This window comes from Panthera uncia (genome assembly GCF_023721935.1).
Source record: "Panthera uncia isolate 11264 chromosome B3 unlocalized genomic scaffold, Puncia_PCG_1.0 HiC_scaffold_1, whole genome shotgun sequence".
Taxonomy (NCBI): Eukaryota; Metazoa; Chordata; class Mammalia; order Carnivora; family Felidae; genus Panthera; species Panthera uncia.
Window position 1 is genome coordinate 98,859,373 of NW_026057582.1, and position 24,321 is coordinate 98,883,693.

General features: G+C 38.5%; 1 protein-coding gene across 1 annotated transcript in view; it reads right to left on the reverse strand.

The window, feature by feature from the left end:
- The window catches only part of ADAM10 (ADAM metallopeptidase domain 10), a 136,968-nt gene extending 113,540 nt beyond the window's left edge, over positions 1–23,428 (reverse strand). Inside the window, exon 1 of the mRNA XM_049613711.1 lies at positions 23,110–23,428. Within this exon, the coding sequence (XP_049469668.1) occupies positions 23,110–23,164 (55 nt within the window). The 5' untranslated portion in view covers positions 23,165–23,428. The remainder of the gene's footprint in view (positions 1–23,109) is intronic.
- Positions 23,429–24,321: the final 893 nt, after the last annotated feature.

Here is a 24,321-nt window from a genome sequence, read left to right on the forward strand (position 1 = left end):
TGCTGTGGCATTTATGATATAGAATTAAAATAGATGATAATAGCCCAATGGAGAAGAGAAATGGAAGCGTGTATTATGTAAAGGTATATAATGATAAGTTATTGATATACATTGCACACCTTAGGAATAACTTCTAAAAAAAAAATAGCTAACAGGCTTAACACATAAGCCAACAAAGATAAATGGAATCTTTTTAAAATAAATTAGTCCCAAAAAAGAAGGGGGTAAAAAACTAACAGAAAAGAAGGAAAAGAAGGGGGTAAAAAACTAACAGAAAACAAATAGTATGGGGTGCCTGGATGGTTCAGTCAGTTAAACATTTGACTCTTGATCTCACAGGGTCGTGAGTTCAAGCCACACATTGGGCTCCATTGCTGAGTGTGGAGCATATTTAATTAAAAAAGAAAGAAAAGAAAACAGAAAACAAATATTATAATAGTAGTTTTAAACTCAACCGTATCAATAAATACATTTTATTGTATTGTATTGTATACAATAAATACTCTTGATCTCACAGGGTCGTGAGTTCAAGCCACACACTGGGCTCCATTGCTGAGTGTGGAGCATATTTAATTAAAAAAGAAAGAAAAGAAAACAGAAAACAAATATTATAATAGTTTTAAACTCAACCGTATCAATAAATACATTAAATGTAAATGATCTAAACCAATAAGTAAACATGAGACAGTCATTTTCTTTCTTTTTTTTTTAAAAAAATTTTTTTTTTAACGTTTATTTATTTTTGAGACAGAGAGAGACAGAGCATGAACGGGGGAGGGGCAGAGAGAGAGGGAGACACAGAATCGGAAGCAGGCTCCAGGCTCTGAGCCATCAGCCCAGAGCCCGACACGGGGCTCGAACTCATGGACCATGAGATCATGACCTGAGCCGAAGTCAGACGCTTAACCGACTGAGCCACCCAGGCGCCCCGAGACAGTCATTTTCTTATTTTTACAAAAAAAGAAAATATAACTACAGGCTGTACAAAGACATTTTAACACAAAAATAAAGATGAGTTAAAGTAAAAAGAATGGGAAAAGTTATATCATCCAAACAATACAAAGAAAGCTGAAATGGCTATGGTATTATCAAAGTAAACTTCAAAACAAAAAACTTATGAGTAAAGAAAGATATTTCCCAATTCATCAAAAGGACATAACTATCTTAAATGTGTATCACATAACAGAGCTTCAAAGCACATGAAGAAAAAGTTGACAGAACTGAAAGAAGTTGTAATTATTAATTATAATTATAGTTGGAAATCATTAACAGTCCACACAGAACTAGGAGACAAAAAAAATAAAAATACAAAAAACTTGACCACTATCAAACAATTTGATCCAATCATTCCACCAAACAACATTACACCAAACAACATTCCACCAAAACATTCCACCAAACAACAATACATTATTTTCAAGGACACATGGAATATTCACCAAGACAGACCTTAATTCTGGGCTATAAACCATGTTTCCATAAATTTTTAAAGGCTGAACTCATACAGTATGTTTTCTGACTATACTGCAAGTAAATCAGTAACAGATGTGTGGCCAAAACCCAAAATATTAGAAACTTAACACACATTTAATTAGCCCATTGGTCAAAGAAGAAATCAAAAGGGATATCAGAAAGTATTCTGGGGGTGCCTGGGTGGCTCAGTCAGTTAAGCGCCCAACTTCAGCTCTGGTCATGATCTCACGGTTCGTGAGTTCGAGCCCCATGTCAGGCTCTGTGCTGACAGCTTGGAGACTGGATCCTGCTTTGGATTCTGTTTCCCTCTCTTTGTTCCTCCTCCACTCATGCTCTCTCTTTCTCTCTCAAAAATAAACAAAGATTAAAAAAAAATTTTTTTTAAGTATTCTGAATTGACTGCAAAGAGCTCAAGGGAATTTTATAGGCTGATGTAAATGTTCTATGTTATGGAAGTGGTTATACAGCTATGTACATTTCTCAAAATTAACTGTTGAATTTTATTGTATGGAAATTAAACCTCAATAAAGCTACTTAAAATTTTTTTAAGAAAAATGTTTAATCAAACTGGTAGGTATATGGGTATTTGGTCTTTCTTTTACCTTTCCCTAAGTCATAAAATTTTCCAAAAAAAAAAAAAATCCAGGGGCATCTGGGTGGTTCAGTTGGTTGAGCGTCCGACTTCGGCTCAGGTTGTGATCTTGTAGTTCCTGAGCTTGAGACCCACATCGGACTTGCTACTGTCAGTGCAGAGCCTGCTTTGGATCCTCTACCCCTCTCTCACATTGCCCTTCCCCTGCTTGTGCTCTCCCAAAAATAAAACATAAAAAAAAAATTTTTTTTAAGTCCAGAATCAAAAACAAAGACAACTCAAATATTACAACTTGTCATCTTTAAGGAAAATTAATGAAATCAACATTCTACTCGCCTCCAAGAAACTACTAAGCAACCTGCAATGACTCATTATTCATAATTAACTACATTTTTGTTAATAAATAATTAATTGTTAATAATAAGTAAGAATTAATCATTATTCATAATTGACTACATTTTTGTTAATAAGACATAAGTAGTAAAAAATGGGGGAAACAAAAAGATTAAATGACAACCAGTGATCACAGGTACCAAAAGAACACTGGGGGAAACCAAACATCAAGGGAAAATATCAGTTAAGAAAGTAAGAACATACACCATTTTCAAGAACTTCTTAGCAGTACTGAAGTTCCAAACTCAACACTTAAGCTAAAAAGCTAAAAGAAAATCCGGGAGCCTACTACTCACCACGTGTTCAAATAGGGCCATTCATTAACTATTACCAGAGAGACTGGAAATTTGTGTTTGTAGATGTTGAGTCTTGACACACACAGAATCTTGCTATTCAAATTGTGTTTCAGGGACTGACTGCATAGATGTCTCCTGGGGAATTGTTAGCAATGCAAAATCTTGGGCTCCCCTTTGGAATTTCCCAAGCAACTCAGGCTCTACCCAGCCCTACGTGGTTCCCAGTGATCTGTACGCATTTTCAAGTTTCAGAAGCTCGGCAACTTTTCTGTATACACACAAATTCCCTCGACTTCTACCAGCTGCTGCATATTTCTTTTTCTACATGCTTGCTTCAATCTAAGTGTTTAATAGTATATTAATAGGGCTAGTTTACCACAGGTGCTATCATTTAAGCAAGAAATGCCTTGCCCTGATGTCACAGGTAATATACTGATTAGAAGAAGTTCCCAAATAATACAAAACAGATGTAAGCAAATTAACTCAAAAGCCAATTCCAGCCAACCATTTGTTTCTGCAATACAGCTATATGCTCATTCTTTTATGTATTTTCTCTCACAGCTTTCATACTATAACAGCAGAGTTGAATAGGCAGAGTATTACAAAACAGGAATCAAATCTGTAGTCACTTTAGCACTTAGTTTCATTAGTACTGACTCATTATAAACCCTCTTTTTTTCCCTCTCTACAAGAGGAATTCTAATAAGAGATCCATGTACCTCTGTAGAGTAGGGGATTCATGAGCCCCTGGGCATGCAAAAGTCTAAGAATATTATTTTGTCCCTCTCTCCTTTTAGCTGGCACTTTGTTGATTCTGCTTTTCTTATTTAAATCTTTTATTCCTCTCTTTATAATTCTATCTTTTTTTAAACTACACTTTTTTTAACTACACTAACTAGAACTACCAAACCATGCTGAATAACAGTGAGAGCATTTTTACTTTGCTCCTGGTTTTAACAAGAGTATCTTCAGTTTTTATCATATAATATGTTCATAAACGAAGCTAAGGTTGTTTCTTCCCATTCCTATTTTAGAAATCTAGTATTTTAAAATTCACACGCAAAGTGTGGCTAAAAGACATTTGTTTTTTAAAAAAGCTTCACATTTCACATCTTTAAACAGAAAAGTTAAAAATCTAAAACTGCATATGCCTATTTTATTTTTTAAATGTATTCTAATTGATTTAAATGTGCACTGATAGCTCACCACATACAAAAAATAACTTGACTAGATAAACTTAAGTATTTAATTAAACAATGTTTAAAATCAGATCCAATAACTAAAACTTATTGAGCACTTACAATCTGCCAGGCCCTGTAGTGTTCTACATTATTTTTCATTTAACCCAACCAAAAGACCTAAAAGTAAGAACTATTAGCCCACTTCAAAGAAAACTGAGATTTGAGACATATGTAATAAGACCAGAGTCACACAGCAAACGGGAGGCAGTGCCAAGAAGATAATTTTGGTTTCAAGGACTTCATAATTTTCTACAATAATTCCATTACCCTCATCATAAACAAGGCAAGCCACCATTCACATTTCTGATGGGACTATAAAAACTGAAGAGAGGGGCGCCTGGGTGGCTCAGTTGGTTGAGCGTGTGACTTCGGCCCAGGTCATGATCTTGCAGTTCACAAGCCTCCAATTTCGGACCAGGTCATGATCTCACAGTTCATGAGTTCAAGCCCTGCATCAGGCTCTGTGGTGAGACCTCAGAGCCTGGAGCCTGCTTCGGATTCTGTGTCTCCCTCTCTCTCTGCCCCTCCCCGCACTCGCTAGCATTTTCTCTCCCTCTCTCTCAAAAGTAAACATTAAAAAAATAATAATAATACTGAAGAAAGAGGGGTGCCTCGCTGGCTCAGCTGGTAGAGCATGCGACTCTTGATCTCAGGGTTGTGGGTTGGAGCCCCACACTGGGTGCAGAGATTACCTAAAAATAAAATCTTAAAAAAAAAAGAGAGAGAAGAAAAGTATCAAATTACAGCACATGGCAGGGACCTTTTAAAACCTAAACTGACATCTACCTCTAAGATGTGGAAAAACATGTAATAAAATACCAAATAAGAACATACCTTTTAAACACCCAGAAAATATATATGTATACCCTTGATTTCCACAGCTAGTGAACGAAATTGGCACAGTTTACTCTACGGGAGCCCATGCCAATCTCCAACCCTGCATTACTTATCTCAGTCAGATACCACAAAATTGCTTGTTCCCACATAGAGTATCTGGACCTACTCAACTGAGATATGTTCCTGTACTTTAGCAAATAGTCAAAAGCTCATAAATTAAGGGCAGAATGCGGTTCTATCACCAAATCTCACTGATGCAAAGATTCACCTATCTCCTCAACTCCATCTGAAGAGAGCTTGGCCTCTGACCTACTCACCTTTGTATCTGCTCTCCCCTTACTGCGTATCATCCTGATTCCCTTCTCCTAAGCTGCTTATTTGTCTACTCCAATCTGTCAAGTACAGGTGACCACTGAATGATGTGGGGGTCAGGGACACCAACACACACACACACACACGTTGAAAATACACGTGTAACTTTCAATTCCCAAAAACTTGACTAACAACCTACTGTTAACCAGAAGCCTTATCAATAACATAAACAGTTTTGTATATGTGTTATATACTGTATTCTTACAATAAAGTATACTACAGAAAAGGTTACTGAAAAAAACATAAGGAAGAAAAAATACATCTACAGTACTGTACTGTATTTATCAAATAAAATATGCCCATAAGTAAACCTGTGCCATTCAAACTCATGTTGCTCAAGAGTCAACAGTACTCTATTCCTGACCCTTGTTACTTGCTAGATTCTCCCAGGTTACATCAATACATAAATATATATGCCTTAGTACTAACAATAGCATTGCTTCTGTAGTTTCAAGCTTGAACCAAGAGAAATCATGAATCAGGCAAAATAATACCAGACACAAAGAGGAATCCAAGATTTTGTGTTCTTTGCAAACCAAACTACAAATCCTAAGAAACTTGACCTAGAACCTACAAATTTTTCCATAAATACTAAAGCATTCTCTATTATGATCTTATTCAATTCCCATACTTCCCATACAATATTCTCTTACTTGAAGTAATAGTCTATTACTTGACAATAATACTGGAACCCTCTCTACCTTTATCTTCTTCAAGACTATCTAGGTATCCTAGAAGCCAGCAATATATACAATGATCCCAAAAATATCACATGAAAAACACCAACACTGCCCCGCCTCTCCAACACCACTTTTCTACCAGAGACACAACAATAAAACTAGGAGAAAATCTGCACTTGGCTGGCTCAGTTGGTACAAGATGCAACTGTTGATCTCAGAGTTGTAAGTTTGAGCCCCACTCTGGGCATAAAGATAACTTAAAAAAAATAAAATCTTAAAAAAAAAAAGAAGTTTGGAAGATGTACACTATTGGCAAAACTTCAGCGAGCAAACAGGTCTGCTCAATTCAGAATCCAGGTCTCCAATGAGCCTTCTGATTAGAGGAGCCTCGTTCAGAAGACAAGTTTACATGCCTGTGTCCTAGCTGCAAATGAAGAAGGCTGGGAATTTGAATTAGGAAAACAGAACTCATGAGACTGAAAATCAGTGCCAAACATAACAAGGTTCAAAAATTTCTAGGCAATCAAAAACCATAACTCGCCTCTTGTCCCCACTATACAGTTTATTTTTCACATAGCATACCAAGTGATATTGTTCAAGTAAAGCCATATCATGTCTGTCCTCTGCTCAAAAACTTCCAAATGTTTCTCCCAACTGCTCAGTCCTAACCATGCATGGCTTACGAGGCTAAGCACGAGCCTTACAAGGGACTGCATTCCCTTACTCTACCCCCATAACTGTCTCACCACTCTCCCCTTATGCTGTGTGCCTCATTAGTCTCCTTATCATCCCTCTGCCTAGAACATCTTTTCCCAAAGCAGGGTTGGGCACCACATTTTATTCAGGTATCTACTAAATCTCTGCCGAAGCTTTCTTTGGTCACCCTATCTAAAACCATGTATCCCAGTCACCCTTATTCTAAAAAGCTGCTTTAGTTTTCTTCATTGTTTCTTATTGACATATATCCCTCCATTATATACCCTTAGTGCCTAGAACAAAGTGAGACAGAAAATAAGTGCTCAATAAATATTTGCTTTAAGAATTAATGAATCCATTCAATGTTTAATGGAAATTTCCATTTTAATTTGTATTTATAAAGAAAGGAGCCTAGTCCTTGCTGATAAGGTATAAATCAATCAGAAAATACATGGTCTTATGATACTTATTCAAGAAGTATCAGAATTTCTAACATGCCTGGCATTTGCAAAATGCAATGTGTTAAAAATAAAATTGGGGTGTCTGGGTGGCTCAGTCGGTTGAGCGTCCGACTTCGGCCCAGGTCATGATCTCACGGTCCATGGGTTCGAGCCCCGCGTCGGGCTCTGTACTGACAGCTCGGAGCCCGGAGCCTGTTTCGGATTCTGTGTCTCCCTCTCTCTCTGACCCTCCCCTGCTCATGCTCTGTCTCTGTCTCAAAAATAAATAAACATTAAAAAAAATTTTTTTTAATAAAAAAATAAAATAAAATTATAGGTCTATTCACCAGGTAATTTAAGATTATTCTGAGAGGAAGAGAGAGAAAGAGAGAGTGCATGCACACACGCATGCACACACACACACACACACAGAGTCAGGGAGGGACAGAGAGAGGGAGAAATAGAATCCCAAGCAGGCTCCGCACTGAGCGTGGAGCCCAACACAGGCTCAATCTCACAGACTGTGAGATCATAATCTGAGCAGAGATCAAGAGTCGGACCCTCAACGTACAGAGGCACCCAGGTGCCCCACCTTCTTTTTGAGAGGGAGAGAGAGGGAGAGAGAGAGAGAGAGAGAGCACGCAAGCAAGGGAGAGAGGCAGAAGCAGTAAGAGAGAGAATCTTAAGCAGGCTCCACACTCAGTGCAGAGCCTGATGCAGGGCTCAATCCCATGACCCTGGGATCGTGACCTGAGCGGAAATCAAGAGCAGGACCCTCAACCTACTATGCCACCCAGGCACTCCACCATGTAATTTTTTTTTTTAATTTTCTAATGATGCCACAACTGCATTTCAGGTACTTGTCTCTGCAATTACCTATGCAGATTTTTTATCACCATTTTGCATGACTTTATGGACAATTATAACTCTCATATTCCTACTGCAACTAAGTTTTTCAATTACCATGGCAGGTCAACATATCCTACTTGATGTTCTAACAGTTTAGCAAGCATTATCTTTACTTATAAGTAGAACTAAATTTCATGAGTTAGGATCCCAGCTTTGCCACTTATTTAGCTGAGGGATCTTGCACAAGTTACTTAACATCTCTGTGCCTCAATTTCCCCATCTGTAAAGCAGGTGAAATAGTCTGTACCTAAAGTGTTGTTATATGGATTAAATGAATTAATATAAAGAAAGGGCTTAGGAGAGTGTACAGTACATAATAGGTAAAAATTTAGGAAATTATGTCTAAATTACTATCTAATTTAACTCTTGTACAACTGCACAGAACAAGTATAATTAATCTTAAAATGAGGCACAGAGAGGTTAAGTGACCTACCTAAGACTACGAAACTTCCCTCTAGCTCTAACATTCCAATTCTAAATTTACCCCAAAATGAAAATGAGTTTTTAAAAGTTTCATATTGGGACGCCTGGGTTTCTCAGTCAGTTAAGCGTCCAACTCCCGCTCTCGGTTCAGTTCATCATCTCACGATTCACAGGGTTGAGCCCGAGTCCAGCTCTGAGCAGACAGATGACAGTGCAGCCTCTGGGTGAGATTCTTGCTCTCTCCCTCTCTCTCAGCCCCTCCTCGACTCACTCTCTCTCTCTCTCTCTTCCTCTCTCAAAAATAAAAAAATAAACAATTTTTTAAAAAGTTTCATCTTAACATAAAGTTAAAAAGTTAACAAAAAAGTCTACAAGTTTTGAGTATAATCAGATAACCATGAAGACATTCTACATTTCCCCTTGGAATCTAATTTCTGCAGTGAATGACAACTGCTAAATACTTTAAAAATAACATCTTTTTAGGAGTGCCTAGCTGGCTCGCTCAGAAGAACATGTGACTCTTAATCTCGGGCTCATGAGTTCAAGACCCATGTTGAGTGTAGAGATTACTTAAATTAATAAGTAAACTTAAAAATATATATAACATTTTAAAAAATAGATGGAATAGTTGAAAAAAAAGCAACTTAGTTTTTATAGAGAAAATTCTAACTCATTCAACTTACCTAGTTTAATTAGCATATAAAAATACTCAATGAACAAGACCAATACACTAACAAAAATGGTAGTTTCATTCCACTCTAAGGTAAATTTACATAAAAAGACTAATTAGAGGGGCGCCTGGGTGGCTCAGTTGGTTAAGCGGCCTACTTCGGCTCAGGTCATGATCTCTCGGTCCGTGAGTTCGAGCCCCGCCTCGGGCTCTGTGCTGACAGCTCAGAGCCTGGAGCCTGTTTTGAATTCTGTGTCTCCCTCTCTCTGACCCTTCCCCGTTCATGCTCTGTCTCTCTCTGTCTCAAAAATAATAAAACGTTAGGGGCGCCTGGGTGGCGCAGTCGGTTAAGCGTCCGACTTCAGCCAGGTCACGATCTCGCGGTCCCTCGCAGTCCGTGAGTTCGAGCCCCGCGTCAGGCTCTGGGCTGATGGCTCGGAGCCTGGAGCCTGTTTCCGATTCTGTGTCTCCCTCTCTCTCTGACCCTCCCCTGTTCATGCTCTGTCTCTCTCTGTCCCAAAAATAAATTTAAAAAAAAATAAATAAATAATAATAAAACGTTAAAAAAAATTAAAAAAAAAAAAGACTAATTAGAAGCATTCAAAGCTTTTTTTCCAGACATACTTAGAAACTTAGGATTCTTATATAATTAACAAAAACTACAATTATTCAGTTCAATGATCATTCATCTGTTCACTTGACACATATGTAATGGGCACTTACTAATATGCTAGACATTGTTGCAGATGCTGGGAATACAGCAGTGGACAAAACAGTTACTGACCCCATGAAGCTTTATTCCAGAGAAGGAAGACAGACAATAAAATAAGCAAGTAAGTAACTTTAGATGGTTATAAGAGTGTAATCACAGGGTAAGCAAATAGAATGCCAAGAAAAGGGTTAGTCTTGAAGTAATCGGAAGACCTCACTAACACGTGAGCACAGACTCTTTTAAGAGGGCCAAGCACAACAATATGTGTACAGTAGTCCTTCCCTTCCTTGTACCTGCAAGGGATACATTCCAAGACCCCCAGGGGAGGCACCAACCCTTGACATACAAGTTTTCTTATACATACATACCTATGATAAAGTTTAACTTATAAATTAGGCATCACAAGAGATTAACAACTAATAATAAAATCGAATAATTTAGAATGCTGTAATAAAAGTTATGTGAATGTGGGGCATCTGGGTGGCTCAGTCGGTTAAGTGTCCAACTTCGGCTCTGGTCATGATCATGCGGTTTGTGGGTTTGAGCCCCACGTCGGGCTCTGTGCTGACAGTTCAGAGCCTGGAGCCTGCTTCGGATTCTGTGTCTCCCTCTCTCTCTGACCCTCCCCTGCTCATGCTCTGTCTCTGTCTCCCTCAAAAATAAATAAACATTAAAAAATTTTTTTTAAGTTATGTGAATGTGGTCTCACTCTCAAAAGTATCTTAACGTACAGTACTCACCCTTCTATATGTGATGATATGAGACGATAAAATGTCTTAGCAATAGATAAAGTGAATGACAAAGGCACTGTGACATAAGAGTTGGGCTAATACTGACCTTCTGACACTAAGTTGGGAGTACCATCTACTTCTGGACTGGGGTTGACCTTGCGTAACTGAAACCATGGAAACTAAAACCATGGATAAGGGGAAATTACTACACTTACCACTACTGAACTGCACAAAATGGTCATGATGTTAAGTTTTATGTGATTTGTATTTCACCATTATTTGTAAAATAATTTTAATTTTAAAAATAAAAAACAAAGATGGTAGATAAAACCGCAATCTAAAAGGGAAGTGTTTCATGTAAAAAGGACCAGCAAAGGCAAAGTCCCAGAGACAGAAGCAAGACTGGCACTTTTTAAAGAGCTCTGTGTAGCTGGAGTGGAATCAAACAAGGGAAGAACTGTAGAGGTACTGTGGGGGAGACAAGCATACAATGTACGTCACATAGGGCCTTATAAGCCACTTATAAGGACTCTGGCTTTTACTTAAAATAGTGGGCCAGTGAATCGTTTTTTTTTTTTAGCTTGCTTTTGCTTTTTTTGAGGTGCAATTCATGTAACACAAAACTCATCATTTTAAACATTTTAAAGTATACAATTTGCGAGTAGATGGTTTCTGACTAAAGAAGTACCTTTTGAACAGGATTCCAGACTACTATGTTGAAAAAAGATTGGGAGAACAAGAGAACAGGGAGAACAGTTAACAGGGTTTACCGTGATTAAAGTGAGAAGATGTTGGTTTGTTATCAATCCAAAAAGCAGTGGTGCAACTAGTGAGAAATATTCAAAGTCTGCACATACTTTGAAGGAGGAGCTGACAAGATTTGCTGACGGACTGCATACAGAGTACTACATTAAATATCTCCATCCTGCAGCATTCTATGTCTCCTCCTTTCTCTACTGATACTTTATTTTACTCATATATAAAAGCATACTAACAACATTTTACTTTCTGGTCCTCAGTTGTAGTTGCCAGAAATCTGGCCTTCAGAAATCATGTAATAAATTCACATGGTACCTAGTACTTGCAAGCTTCATGAGAAATTTAAACATCCCACACTTAAAAAGAGAAAGTAATCTTCTTGGTTATGTAAGACAATGTCCTTAATCTTATGAGATGCATTAACGAAGTATTTATTGTTACAACTTACTTTAAAGTGGTTCAGAGGGGAAAAAAATATATATATATATGTTTTTTTTTTACATCTATTTATATATGAGCAATAAAGCAAGCAAGGCTAAAGATAACCATTAATAAATTTAGGTCAGGGGCACCTGGGTGGCTCAGTGGATTAAGCATCCGACTCTAGATTTCGGCTCAGGTCATGATCTCACAGTTTGTGAGTTTGAGCCCCTCCTTGGGCTCCAAGCTGATGGTGTAGAGGCTGCTTGGGATTCTCTTTCTCCCTCCCTCTCTCTCTAAAAGTAAGTAAACTTTAAAAAAATAAAATAAATTTAGATGAAAGGTATACAAATATTAATTGGACTACATATACTTCCAACCTCTCAGAAAGTATAGAAGCTTTCAGGGCGCCTGGGTGGCTCAGTCGGTTAAGCGTCCGACTTCAGCTCAGGTCACGATCTCACAGTCTGTGAGTTCGAGCCCCGCGTCGGGCTCTGGGCTGATGGCTCAGATCCTGGAGCCTGCTTCCAATTCTGTGTCTCCCTCACTCTCTGCCCCTCCCCCGTTCATGTTCTGTCTCTCTGTCTCAAAAATAAATAAATGTTAAAAAAAAATTTTTTTAAAAAGAAAGTATAGAAGCTTTTAAGATACAAAGTTAGGAAAAAAATAGAGTATATATATCAAGTAAATGCCTATGTGTCAAATTGGTAAAAAATAACTGGATTGGATCTATTAAATGGAGAAAACATAACAAATTTTCAAAATTTTTAAATTAAAAGAAAAAATTGGAGGAAAAGTAAAGCAATACCAGAAAATCACCTACTTGCAAGAGTGATAAAAAAAATGGCCAGCAAGTTCTAAGAAGTAGAAGAAAAAACATAACTTGGTCTCCCTTGCTGCTGGAAAGCTTGGAAAGTCTCTCCCTTTTTAAAATTTGAGAATAGTAATTTTTTTTTTTTTACATTTATTTATTTTTGAGAGACACAGAGCATGAGCAGGGGAGGTGCAGAGAGAGAAGGAGACACAGAATCAGAAACAGGCTCCAGGCTCTGAACTGTCAGCAAAGAGCCCAATGCAAGGCTCGAATCCACGAACCATGAGATCATGACCTGAGCCGAAATCAGGAGTCTGACACTTAACTGACTGAGCCACCCAGGTGCCCCTATAATGCCTTTTAAGGCATGAGACATGTTTCTTAGAGGCAGTATAGTATTTAATGAATTCAGTATGAATTCTGGAGCCAGACTGACCATGTTCAAATCCTGACACTGAAAAAGTTACCCTCCCTGGTCCTACTCCCTATTTATAAAATGAAAATAACAGAACCTATCTTTCAGAGGTGTTGTAAAGACTGGGCCCTAAGAACATTGCCTGGCATATAATAAGGGTTCCATAAATGAATACTGAATATTATTAAATATTTTCTATATTCCATGAGTATTTTCCATATTCTGCTTACTTTCCACAATGAGGCTACAAACAAAAGCTTCCTTTCCAACTTCTGAATCCAAATCCTACAATCTTCTGTTTAAATCTAAATTAAATATAAGAATAGGGCAAAACACATAGGATGAAAATTTCACTAACATCAAGATTAAAAAATAATCAGAATATATCTTGTTGATGGTGGGTCAATATCATTATCTTTGTGTGGAACAGCAATTATTATACAACAAACTTTTTTTTCTATCTATATCAAAGAAAGTTATTCTACAATTTTAAGAACGGGACAAGAAAACTCTGCAAACATGTTTTGACATTACAGATCTCCCTATTTACAGAAAAACTCAATTACAATAAATGGGAGGATGTGTAAGAAAAAGCTAAGGCTGGCACATTTCCATTCCTCAGAAAAATTACTTGTAATCAAGTTGTTTTCAACAGACTTTTCACTTGTATAATTCTAAAATTAGGTACGAAGAGCATTTTTCCCCAACAGAAAAGTGTATTTCCTTCCTGAGAAACTTGAGTCATCAACTGTGTCTTAGACGTCATACTGTGTTGACCAATGCTTCTTGTATTTGATCTTGAAGCACTAAATACCATTAACGAAACTGTTCTCTTGTATGACAAAGTTAAACTTCCAGGAACCATCCTGTCCTTAATTTCAGCAATATACTTAAGTATCTTTACTGTATTCTCAGAAAAGTTACTTCAACAATGTGACTTCAAACTTAAGCCACATTATCAATTTCTTCACTAGAAAGGAGTCAGACCATTTTCTACAAGGAAACATCTATCTACACCTAACAGTTTTAAGTAAAAGTTCACAATTGTAGGGTGTGTTCTACAATTATAAGCATATTTCAACACACCCACTTTTTGAGATGAAGTGGTTTCTAAAAATTAAAATAATAAAGCTAGCTGGCTCAGAAGTTAAAATAAGTAGCTCTTTTGTCCAGTATAAGCTAAATTAATTACAAAGGGCACAAAACATCAATGGTTAAAACGTACTTAATATATTAAATTTCTACCACTAACTTATGAAATACAGCTTAAAAATCCAAAAGTGGAAACATGTATATAATTTAGATTTCTATACTGAATGAAATGCCTTTATACCATTTCAAGTAAGAGCAGACACAAGTACAGAGAATAACCCATATAAGACACTGTGACTTTCAATCTACCTAAACACACACACACACACACACACACACACTAGGTTCAGCTACAACTGTACTGTTGGTATAGATCTACCCCACACCCTCACTTAATCCCAAACCCATTCTCATTACTTCACCCTTCTCCCATATTACACCCCAAACCATCTGCCCATCTGCCTCTGCCTCCTTCCAGGATATTTGGACGTGCAATTCTGCCAAAGGTGTTAATGATGATAATAAGAGGAAGGGGGAATGAAGTTATAAAAAAAAAGATGAAAGTTTTTAAGAACTGAGGAGTTCAAATTTCAAAGAAAATATTTTGTAAAAGTTAATTCTGATTGCAGAAGTTACTGGATGAGTCCCTCAAAACTATCCCACAGAAACTAAAATCCTACTATCTGTGGCTGTTCTGGGTTAACAAGCAACTTGTTTGGTTTGGTTTTTAAATAATCTTCATGAGTTATCAGTCATTCAACCACTATTATAAATTAACAGAATCAGATTTACTTCCCAACCACAAACTGGAAAATGAAGAATGGGAAATGCTAGAAGATAAATGATAAAGTAAAATTTTCAGAGCTACAGTGCATAGAACACTAGGAGAAAAAGGTTTAAACAGAATAGAAATATGGAAGCTTATGAAACTTGAGTAATCAATTAAGACAGCAAGCGATCAGAAATTTAAAAAAAAAAAAAAAGGTAAAAAGACTCAAGTTTCCTCTAGAGTTAGGTTTCTCACCCTCAGCACTACTATTTTGGCCAGTAATTCTTTGTTGTGGGGGGCTGTCCTGTGCATTGTAAAATGTTTAGCAGCATCTCTGGCCTCTACCCACTAGATGCCAGTAGCATCCCTCCAGTTGTGACAATCAAAACTGTCTCTAGACCACTGATAAATATTTCAGTGTCTGCTTTGCATATACACTTTACACGTTAATTTTTTAAAGGCTACAAAACTGCATAAATACTACAATGCAAATTCATAATAATAAGCATTTTAAAAGATTGAATGATTAATATTAAAAAGTTATAAAACTGCACGGGAGAAGGAATTATGTCTTTTCTTAAATTCTATTTTCTAATGCTTGGTATCAACTTTCTAGCATTTCGATTTCCAGAAATACATCTTATCTATCTGTATTTTGAAACTAATAGATTCCAAATGAAAGTAGGCCTGGAAACAACATAATTTTAATAATATTTGCATAACATAGTCTCCAGCATTTTTACAAACTTATACCAATTAATTCTTTTAAAACTATTTTTTAAACTTTTTAAATGTTTATTTATTTTTGAGACAGAGAGCGAGTGGAGGGAGGGGGTAGAGAGAGAGAGAGGGAGACACAGAATCCAAACCAGGCTCCATGCTCTGAACTGTCAGCACAGAGCCCGATGCCTGGCTCGAACTCATGAACCATGAGATCATGACCTGAGCCGAAGTTGGACGCTTAACCAACTAAGTCACTCAATTAATTCTTAAGAAAAGAGGTAGCAAATTAATATCGCACTCAATTCATAAGTATAGGATTATATCTATAGTCTTAAGAAAACTAAATCCAAAGTTCAAATACGTTTATGAGTATGCCTTGCCATTATCAATGCAAGCAAAGGCAAATGGAAAGACAATTCTGCTCGAAAAATCATATATGTACATTTGACTCAAATGCAAAGATCACATTCTTTTCCCTACTTTATCTCTGAAATAGGAAGTTCATAATTCACATAATATCAAGAGTATCAAGCATATTCTTGAACCAGAGAGGCTAATTCCAACTTGAGAGTAAACATATACTTGCAAAGTAAAAATATACTTGCTAATGTATCTTTAAATTTAACCCTCCCCTCCACTCCAAATTCACCAAACTTCTACCGTGCAACTATCTGGAGCAGTGCTTCCCATATGATGAGCCACATATTTCTGAAAGACTGTGCAAACTTTTAACCAATATCCAACAAAATTATTAGTTTTGCAAGTAAGACAAAATCCCAGACTCTGACATACATCCCACACTAGAACCTATCTAGATTCAAAATCTTACGATGTCTTATTTTCAACTTCAAACACTGAGGTCCTCTAAGTTTTATAAAACCATACTCTCTCCAGTGCAACAGCCTCTGAGATGTGCATTCAACAGTGAGCCCTCAATAAACTTTGTTAGCTTCACTTTAAACTTCCGCCAAGTTTTACCAGTTTTTCTTCTGTGAGATTTCTTGTTCTATCCTTATTTATTTCTACAATTACTACCCTAATCAAGGACTCAAACACATAATTCATCAAGCAGCTAATGTATCCCCTACTGTATCATATCGCACCTTCTCAACATGGATTCCAACCAACATTCCATAATACTCTACCTTGCAGTTATCATGGCCTAGAATATGAATAATTGGAGTCCTGGTTATCATGGCCCAGTTAGCACTTCTCATTTCCTGCCATGGACTCTCCGTTCCAGGCAAATAAGCCTACAAGAACCTTACTAGACTGTTATGTCATTCCCTTTTCTCAAAAAGCTTTCCCCAACTGGCTAATGTTCCTTTAGCTTAATAAATCCTCATTTCAACTGCAACTACAATACATAATTGGAACTGTATTTTTATATCTTGGCATTTCTGTCTACGCTGACAAACTCAGTGCTTTTTACTCCTCACTCAAGACTGTAGCTTCACGACTCCTACTAACCACAGACTACAATAAACTGGTGACTAAACAGCAATGTTCTCACTGTACACGTTCTCACACTGTTTACTTGGAATTGTAATAGCTTCAGAATGAATTCACCCAGTATCAAAAGGAGTCTACATTCTCTAAGAACTATTCTCAGTACTGCTATTTCCTGCAACCTAGTGAGACAGGACTGTCCCTACTGGTACCAAGGCAAAGCCTTCACACAGCAGGATAGCAATGTTACTGCCCTCACGGGAATCAAACTGGTAGGATTATTAGTTTTTCCTTTTATTCTTATTATAACATTGCTTTCTTTACCTAGTATAAAAATTGACAACTAAATTAATTAGAATTACTGGATTTTTATTCACAAAAAGCAGCCATTTTAGAGTTGCTTGGAAGAATCACTAACAATCATTAAATAAATCAATTCCTCCTTAAAAAAAAATCTGGGGCTCTTTACCCAAGCATATCACACAGAGTTGCCCATGTGCAAACAGTCCAAATGCAAATCAATTCCTAGAATTTGGAATGTCTGCCCTGTGACTTGGGGCTCAGATTTGAAAACACTGTGTTTTTCTGTCCACACTCTTTCATATATACAATTTATCTCCCCATTAGTGGCCACACAGGCCTCTCACTGAAACTTGTGTTGGCAGCTTTAACCAATGACTATGCTAGCCCTGCCCCCCAACTTCTCTACACACACAAATTCCATTTTTGTTACTCCACATATATATTTTATGCTAGACCATTCCAAAAATATACCTCCAACTTTGGCAAAAGTTTTCTAACCATTTGAATGCGATATAATTCAAAGGCAGACAAATTTAACTTTATGCAAATCACAAAGTCACTGAAACCATATGTAACACACAACAGTTACTTACTGCAAACAATAAAACACAGTCTGATAGTATGGGGAGCCTCTGTCACCTACCTTTTACCTAACTGCTTCTTTAAACACAGAGAACAGTTGTCTTAACTTGCAGTTTACATTCCTGCAGAGACTACTGCAATTGCCTATATTAAGATGTGGTTAATATCAACAATCTAGTATATTAGTTTTGAACCACAGTACTCATGATTCAAATCTAGGAAATGATCTACCTGTAGCCATATGAGTGTGCATTTTATTATTGTGTCTTCCTTTATTCATCATTTTTCTCTCTTCATTCTACCCTGCCTCTCTTTAACTAGCAAAATACATTGGTACAACATCATCCTAATTGTTCAGAACAAGACAACCCCAACACTAAACTCCCCAAACCAAACACATATGTTAAAAGAGATAGATAGATAGACACAGATATATATTTTTCATATATACATATATAAACACACACGCACACACATATATATGTATATATACAAAGCTCATGTACATGTATTCCATAGAAGATGCAGAACTTATTCATTCCACCTTGTGTGTAAATGTATCAAGTATAGTTATTTAGTTTCCCACAGAAAATGTATTAGGAACAACTATTTAGAAGGTGATATCCTAAAAGTTTGCAAGAAAGTCAGGAAATCTAACGAAAAAGTTGGAAATACTATTGAAACTAGGTACAAAAATAAAAAGCACAATCACTTAGAATACCCATTTCAATTGCTTCTGGGAAAATTAAAAACAAAAACAAAAAACCAGAAATGACAATACAGACCAAGAACAAGAACAATTGTTCTTTATACTAATCCTCAATCCTTTAAAAAAAGATTAAAGTCAGCTCATTTTAAGGACACAGTAAATGTGTAATACATCTTAGAAAAACTTCCATCAAAAATTGCCAAAATTTTACAAGTCTAAGTCCCAGAGACTTGTTATTTGGAATCTTCCCATATGTGAACCTGTCACTGTCATCTCCCAACAATGTTGGAACATGTAGTTTATTGCTGAATGTATTACTCCATTTCATTTTATGAATTCAAAGGCAGAGTTTATGTTTATAACCTGTCCTTAAAAGAAAGGAAGCCTAAGTTTTTACTTACATGACCCTCAACCACTTTTTTCTGAGTCTCATCCAAGTAGAAAAAGAAATGGTTTCTTATTTGCTCACTGAAATAAAGTGATTCAGAAAAATTATAACCATCATTCTTTAAGACCTTCAAATTGTTGGGGTGCCTGGGTGGCTCAGTCAGTTAAGCATCCCACTTCAGCCCAGGTCAGGATTTCATGGTTCGTGAGTTCAAGCCCCACATCGGGCTCTGTGCTGACAGCTTAGAGCCTGAAGTCTGCTTCAGATTATGTGTCTCTCTCTGGGTCCCTCCCCTCCCTGTTCGTGCTCTCTCTCTCCAAAATAAACAAACATTAAAAAACAAATTACAAAAAAAAAAAAAAAAATTCAAATTGTTATCATGGAAACAGGAATTTTTTTAATACCAAATAATCTAATGGTACATAAAAAAAAAAAAGCACTGTGTATGCCAAAGCTTTTAACAAATTTTTAAGACTACTGAAGAAATAAAGAATTACAAAAAAATATAATAAAAGTTGGATAAGAGGTTACAGTCAAAAAAATATTTTTAAAAGATTGGGTTCATCTATGCAAGATGAAGCCAAGGCAGAGATGCAAACAGCATACTCACAGGATCCACACCAGTAACAAAAATGAGTGAAGCAGGCCAAGTGTATTACCAGTAACTGCACTGATAGTAACTGCACTGACTGGTAGCACATGCCCAGTCTAAAAAGAACAGCTACTGCTCTCTACCACTCTCTACAGACGATGGGACTGCGGCCCAGAAGAGCCTGGGGTTTCCAATTCTTCCCCCCAAATTCCAGAAATTCACAAATTTCATTGAGAAATTTCCCAATTTTTCAATGTTGAGAACTAGTTGAAATCTAAAGACACCGCAAATCAAACAAAACACATCTCTAAGGTGTTTTAGTCCAGGGGCCACCTTTGAGCTAATATGTGAAAACTGCTTTCAAAAAGGCTATGAGGGGGCAATGGGTAAAAAGTTCAGGCTTTGAGGTTAAGCTGGCTTGGGTTTGAAGATCTAATTCACCACTCAGCAGGTGGATGATGCTCAAGAAGTTATTTCATCAAGCCTATTCCTTCAACTGTAAAATATCACCACTCTCTCATAAATGCTGACAAGTGAAACTCCTAACACAGTATCAGACACACAAAAGACATCAGAGAAATGTCCCTTCCTCCCCCTCCTTAACCCTGCAAGTTCTTTGTAAAATGTAAAAGAGATCAGATAAGAAACACCCCAGATCTTAAACAAGTTATAAAAAGAACATCAGGAAACAAAGGTGCCTGCTATGCCCATTTTCCCTCAACCCCTGCTACTCAGAGAGCTCCTGTACAGAGAAGACATAGTTAATGTAGGGCATGACTTGAATGGGCCTCAAGATGATACAGCTAACTGGATTATCAATCTCAAGTTAAAAAGATGAACAGTCAGAACTCTTAAAGACAGAGACCAAAAAAAAAAAAAAAAAATCTGTCTCTCATTAATTTCATAGACCCTTATAGAAGTGAGAGAAATTGCTTAAGCTTAAGCTTTGATACTTTTAATACTGTTGGCCAAACTTCCAGAAAACTTATTTCTAGAGAATGCATGGTACAAAGCAAATCATTTACACTGGATTTTTAAATATAAAAAAACATGCCACACTCTAAACTTCATTTCATATATAATTTCATCAAGTACTATTGGACTGAATACTGCTAGAGCTAAAATATCTTTGCTCCTCTCAAACACACTAACTTTTAAAAAGAGAAAAGACAACAACTCTCCAAAATATTTGTGTTAAAAAGTAATATTCACACATACATAAAAATTCCTTGCACTATATTTACTCAGAATAGTTTCAATAAATTTCTACTACCGTTACGAATAATAAAGAAAAGATTTTTATGTATACATTTGAATACATGTCTGTTAAGACACTAACTCTGGAAACTTTACGGGATCTTCCTACAAATACAATAGACTGAGACATATGTTAGAAATGAACACCCTTAGGAAAGCTGAAGTTTTAGGATTCTAAACACTTTCATTCTCTCTTCCAACTTTCCACTTGTCATATTAAAAGAAAAAATTAATGCAAAACAATGATTGGCAAATCAAAATGGGGGAAGCAACTAAAACCATTTATTAAGAACGTAAAAGTGATCTATAAAGTTAAATCCAAAGTTAAATCCAACTTCTCCTAATATACATAAACATATTCATTTCTTTCATATGCTAAAACAAGTACATTTAATTTGAATGTATTCTATTCTGTGTATCATCATCATATAAACTTCTTACAAACTTGACCATAAATATAAATAGCTCAAATTCATATTTAAAGGTAGTTCCTATCACAATAAAATCACAAATATCTCCATATGCCCAAAGTCTACAATCTTGATGCTAATTTTAAAATGGAAGTTTCTTATTAGTGTCTTTAAGTTCTGCTTAAAATAAACATAAAAAAATCAAAAAGTAAGTAACCTTTTAATGTTTAATGCAATGATACTTTCTGAATGACTCGAGAGTTTTGAATTTAGACTTTTGTGTAAGAAGGGTCTTAACCCACAAAGATTATGCCGTTAATTCACTTTTTCTTCAACCATCAGGCTACACCAGTTTCTATTCTTACTGTTTCATTCCTTAAAAACAAAAGTCATTTTATATATTACCACTCCTCAGTAGTTTAAAGTACCTCATGTGTTTGTCTTACTTTTTACCACCTTCTAGAAATCAAGACTCCAACACCTGACTATAATCACAAATAGAACAGACAGAAAAATGATTTGTTGGAAGCCACATACAGAACGTAAATACAAATGTTAAGTGAAAAGGCCCTTATAAGAGTTTGTAGCACATGATACTTCTTAAAACTAAACATCTACTAGAAGCTCTTAATCTAAAATATGTATCTAACAAAAAAACACCACAAACTACAACAAATGTGTACCTACAAAGTATCATTCTCCGACTAAGTAGAACTCCAGTCGAAAATACACTTGGCTCTGCAATCGCCAAGTTCAAGTGACAAAGAACAGAAACAACGCACTACTTAAAATATACAGCATTTTCTAAGTGATCACATTAGGTTATACTCATCCAAAGCATTCCGGGAATTTTTTTTAATTCAGTGCTTTTAAACACACTTTGAGGTGTTTTAAGTATACTTTGGGCAAAGTCAAAAACTTTACCTGAAATGAAGCCCTTTACACAACAACAAAACAATGCAGCCGGTCCTAGGATACGCTGGAAATAAAAATCGTCTTCAAAACCCGAGTTATCAAGAAAGTATCCGCTTACGGTAAATTTAACTCCAATTTGCGGGGTGGGATAGTTGCTACAGTCTGACAACCCACTAACTACACTGTTCGTCTACTCCACCTCAGAGTTTAAGAAAACTCAAGTTGTGGGTCACCCAGGGAGTGTCCCTCTAACAGACACAATCCAACCTGCAGATCAAAGAACACCCCGAAACGGCTTACCTTTCTCCCCACCAAACCCTTTCCCCTGGGCAACAGAATGTTTTCACTGAGCATAAACACACCCTCCTGAGAGCTGTCTCCAAACACTCGGGCAGAGGCAGGGCACTATCGACAGCGGAAGCGACTCGTCTCAGACAAGCAGGGGACCACTGTTACCCCTCCACGGGCTGCCCCTCTGCAGAACCGGGTCAGTCTGGATCGCCGAGCGGGGTAAAGAACAATACATCAGCCCCGCCGCACACATCGCAACTTCCCACGAGCCTGCGCGGCGGTTCCCCGCGGTGGAGCGGACTCCAGAATCCCCCACCGGGCACAGGCTGGGGACGGAAGGAGGGAGGCAAAGACTGCCGGCCCCGCGGCGACTGCCAGTCCCGGCAACCCGGCGAGCAGGCTGGAGGTATGGAGCCCCCGGCCTGGGCTCCACGGCTCACGCCCGGCGACTCGGATCTCCAGACTATTTCTCTGGGAGGCGACCCCCGCCTCCCGTGGCGCCGGGGCAGTGGGGGTAGGGAAGGCCTCGGCGGAGGCTCGGAGCCTCCACGGCCCGCCACGGAAGGGAACGCGGTCGGGGCGCGGGGGACAATAGGGAGCCGGGAGTGCTGCGCGCCGGAGTGGCGCCGCCGGCCGGCCGGGCTGACTGACGCGCCCGCCGCGCGGCGCGACTGGGCTCCGCTCGACCCGGCCGCCGCTGCCGCCGCGCGGTCCGCGGTGGTCAAGGCGTCCCCGGCGTTCGGGGTCGTGCCTCACCTCCCAGCCCCGCCGCCCAGGAGAGGAGCAGAATTAACACTCTCAGCAACACCATCTTCCGCGGCCGCCGCCTCCTCACGGGTTAACAGCAGCACATCGATCCGGAGGGAGAAGCTGAAGGGGCTTGGTCCGGAGTCTCCACGGGAAGCCGGGACCTCCCCTGGCAAGAGAAACGGCGAAGCACCTCCCTCTCGCTCCACTTCAGGGGCCGGCAAAGCTCCCAGCTCCTCCAAAACAGGGACCTCCCTCCCCCTCGTTCGTTTCCTTCCTCCCTTCCCCGCGTTCCTTCCCCGCGTTCCTTCCCTCTTCTCTACCTCCCTCCCCCGAGCCTGGGGCCTCCGCCTCCTTCCTCACCACGTGACGCACCGGTGCCCAACCAGCAGGCCCAGCCGCACCCCTTCCTCCCGACCCTCCCCCTCCCCCAGGCACCCCAGGGGCGGGCGCATGCGCACGGGGCCCGGTTCCCGGGCTGCTAGGCCTGCCGCCGCTTCCTGTCCGCCGGCGGAGAGCTGGGATTGGGTTTGGGAGGCGGGGTTTCTCCTGGTCCCGCCCCTCCAACGAGAGAGCAGCTCCGCAGAGCTAACCGGGCTCCCTAGTTCTTATCGCTGCTAATGACCGTCCCCAAGGCTAAAACGGGAGAGTGAAGGATGTTAAGAGGCCGCTTTTGTCTTAACTTCGCATGAAAGGGAGATTTGTATTTCGGTTTTTTTTCTGCCTCGGGTGGTGCACGACATCACCCAAGTAAACGAAAGCAAAGTCCCAACAAGCGACAGCCACCAGTGATCAAAACAGATGTAAAACCTTCAAGCCCAGAAAGGAAAGATGTAGCCTATGGCATTTTTTCTGAATTGTTTAAAAATTTGTCGCAGATAAGGCTTTGGCCATTCTAAATGCGTGCAGCTTAAATCACACGGTCCTAAGTCTCCTGCCCAAAGCATGTCCTCTTTACCACTCTCTTTTTCACATCTCTGAGGAAAACTCTCTTATCGTCCTCACCCCAACTTCTTTGAAGCTCATGTGTGGTTTCTCAGTAACTCACTTTGGTTCTTTAAACTTCTATTCCATGGATTAAAGACTTAAACATAGAACGTGAAATCGTGAAACTCCTAGAAGAAAACAAGGCATAAGCTCCTTGACATTGGTCACAGGCAACAAAAGCCAAATAAGTGGGACTACATCAAACTACACGGGGTAATGAACAATCAGAATGAA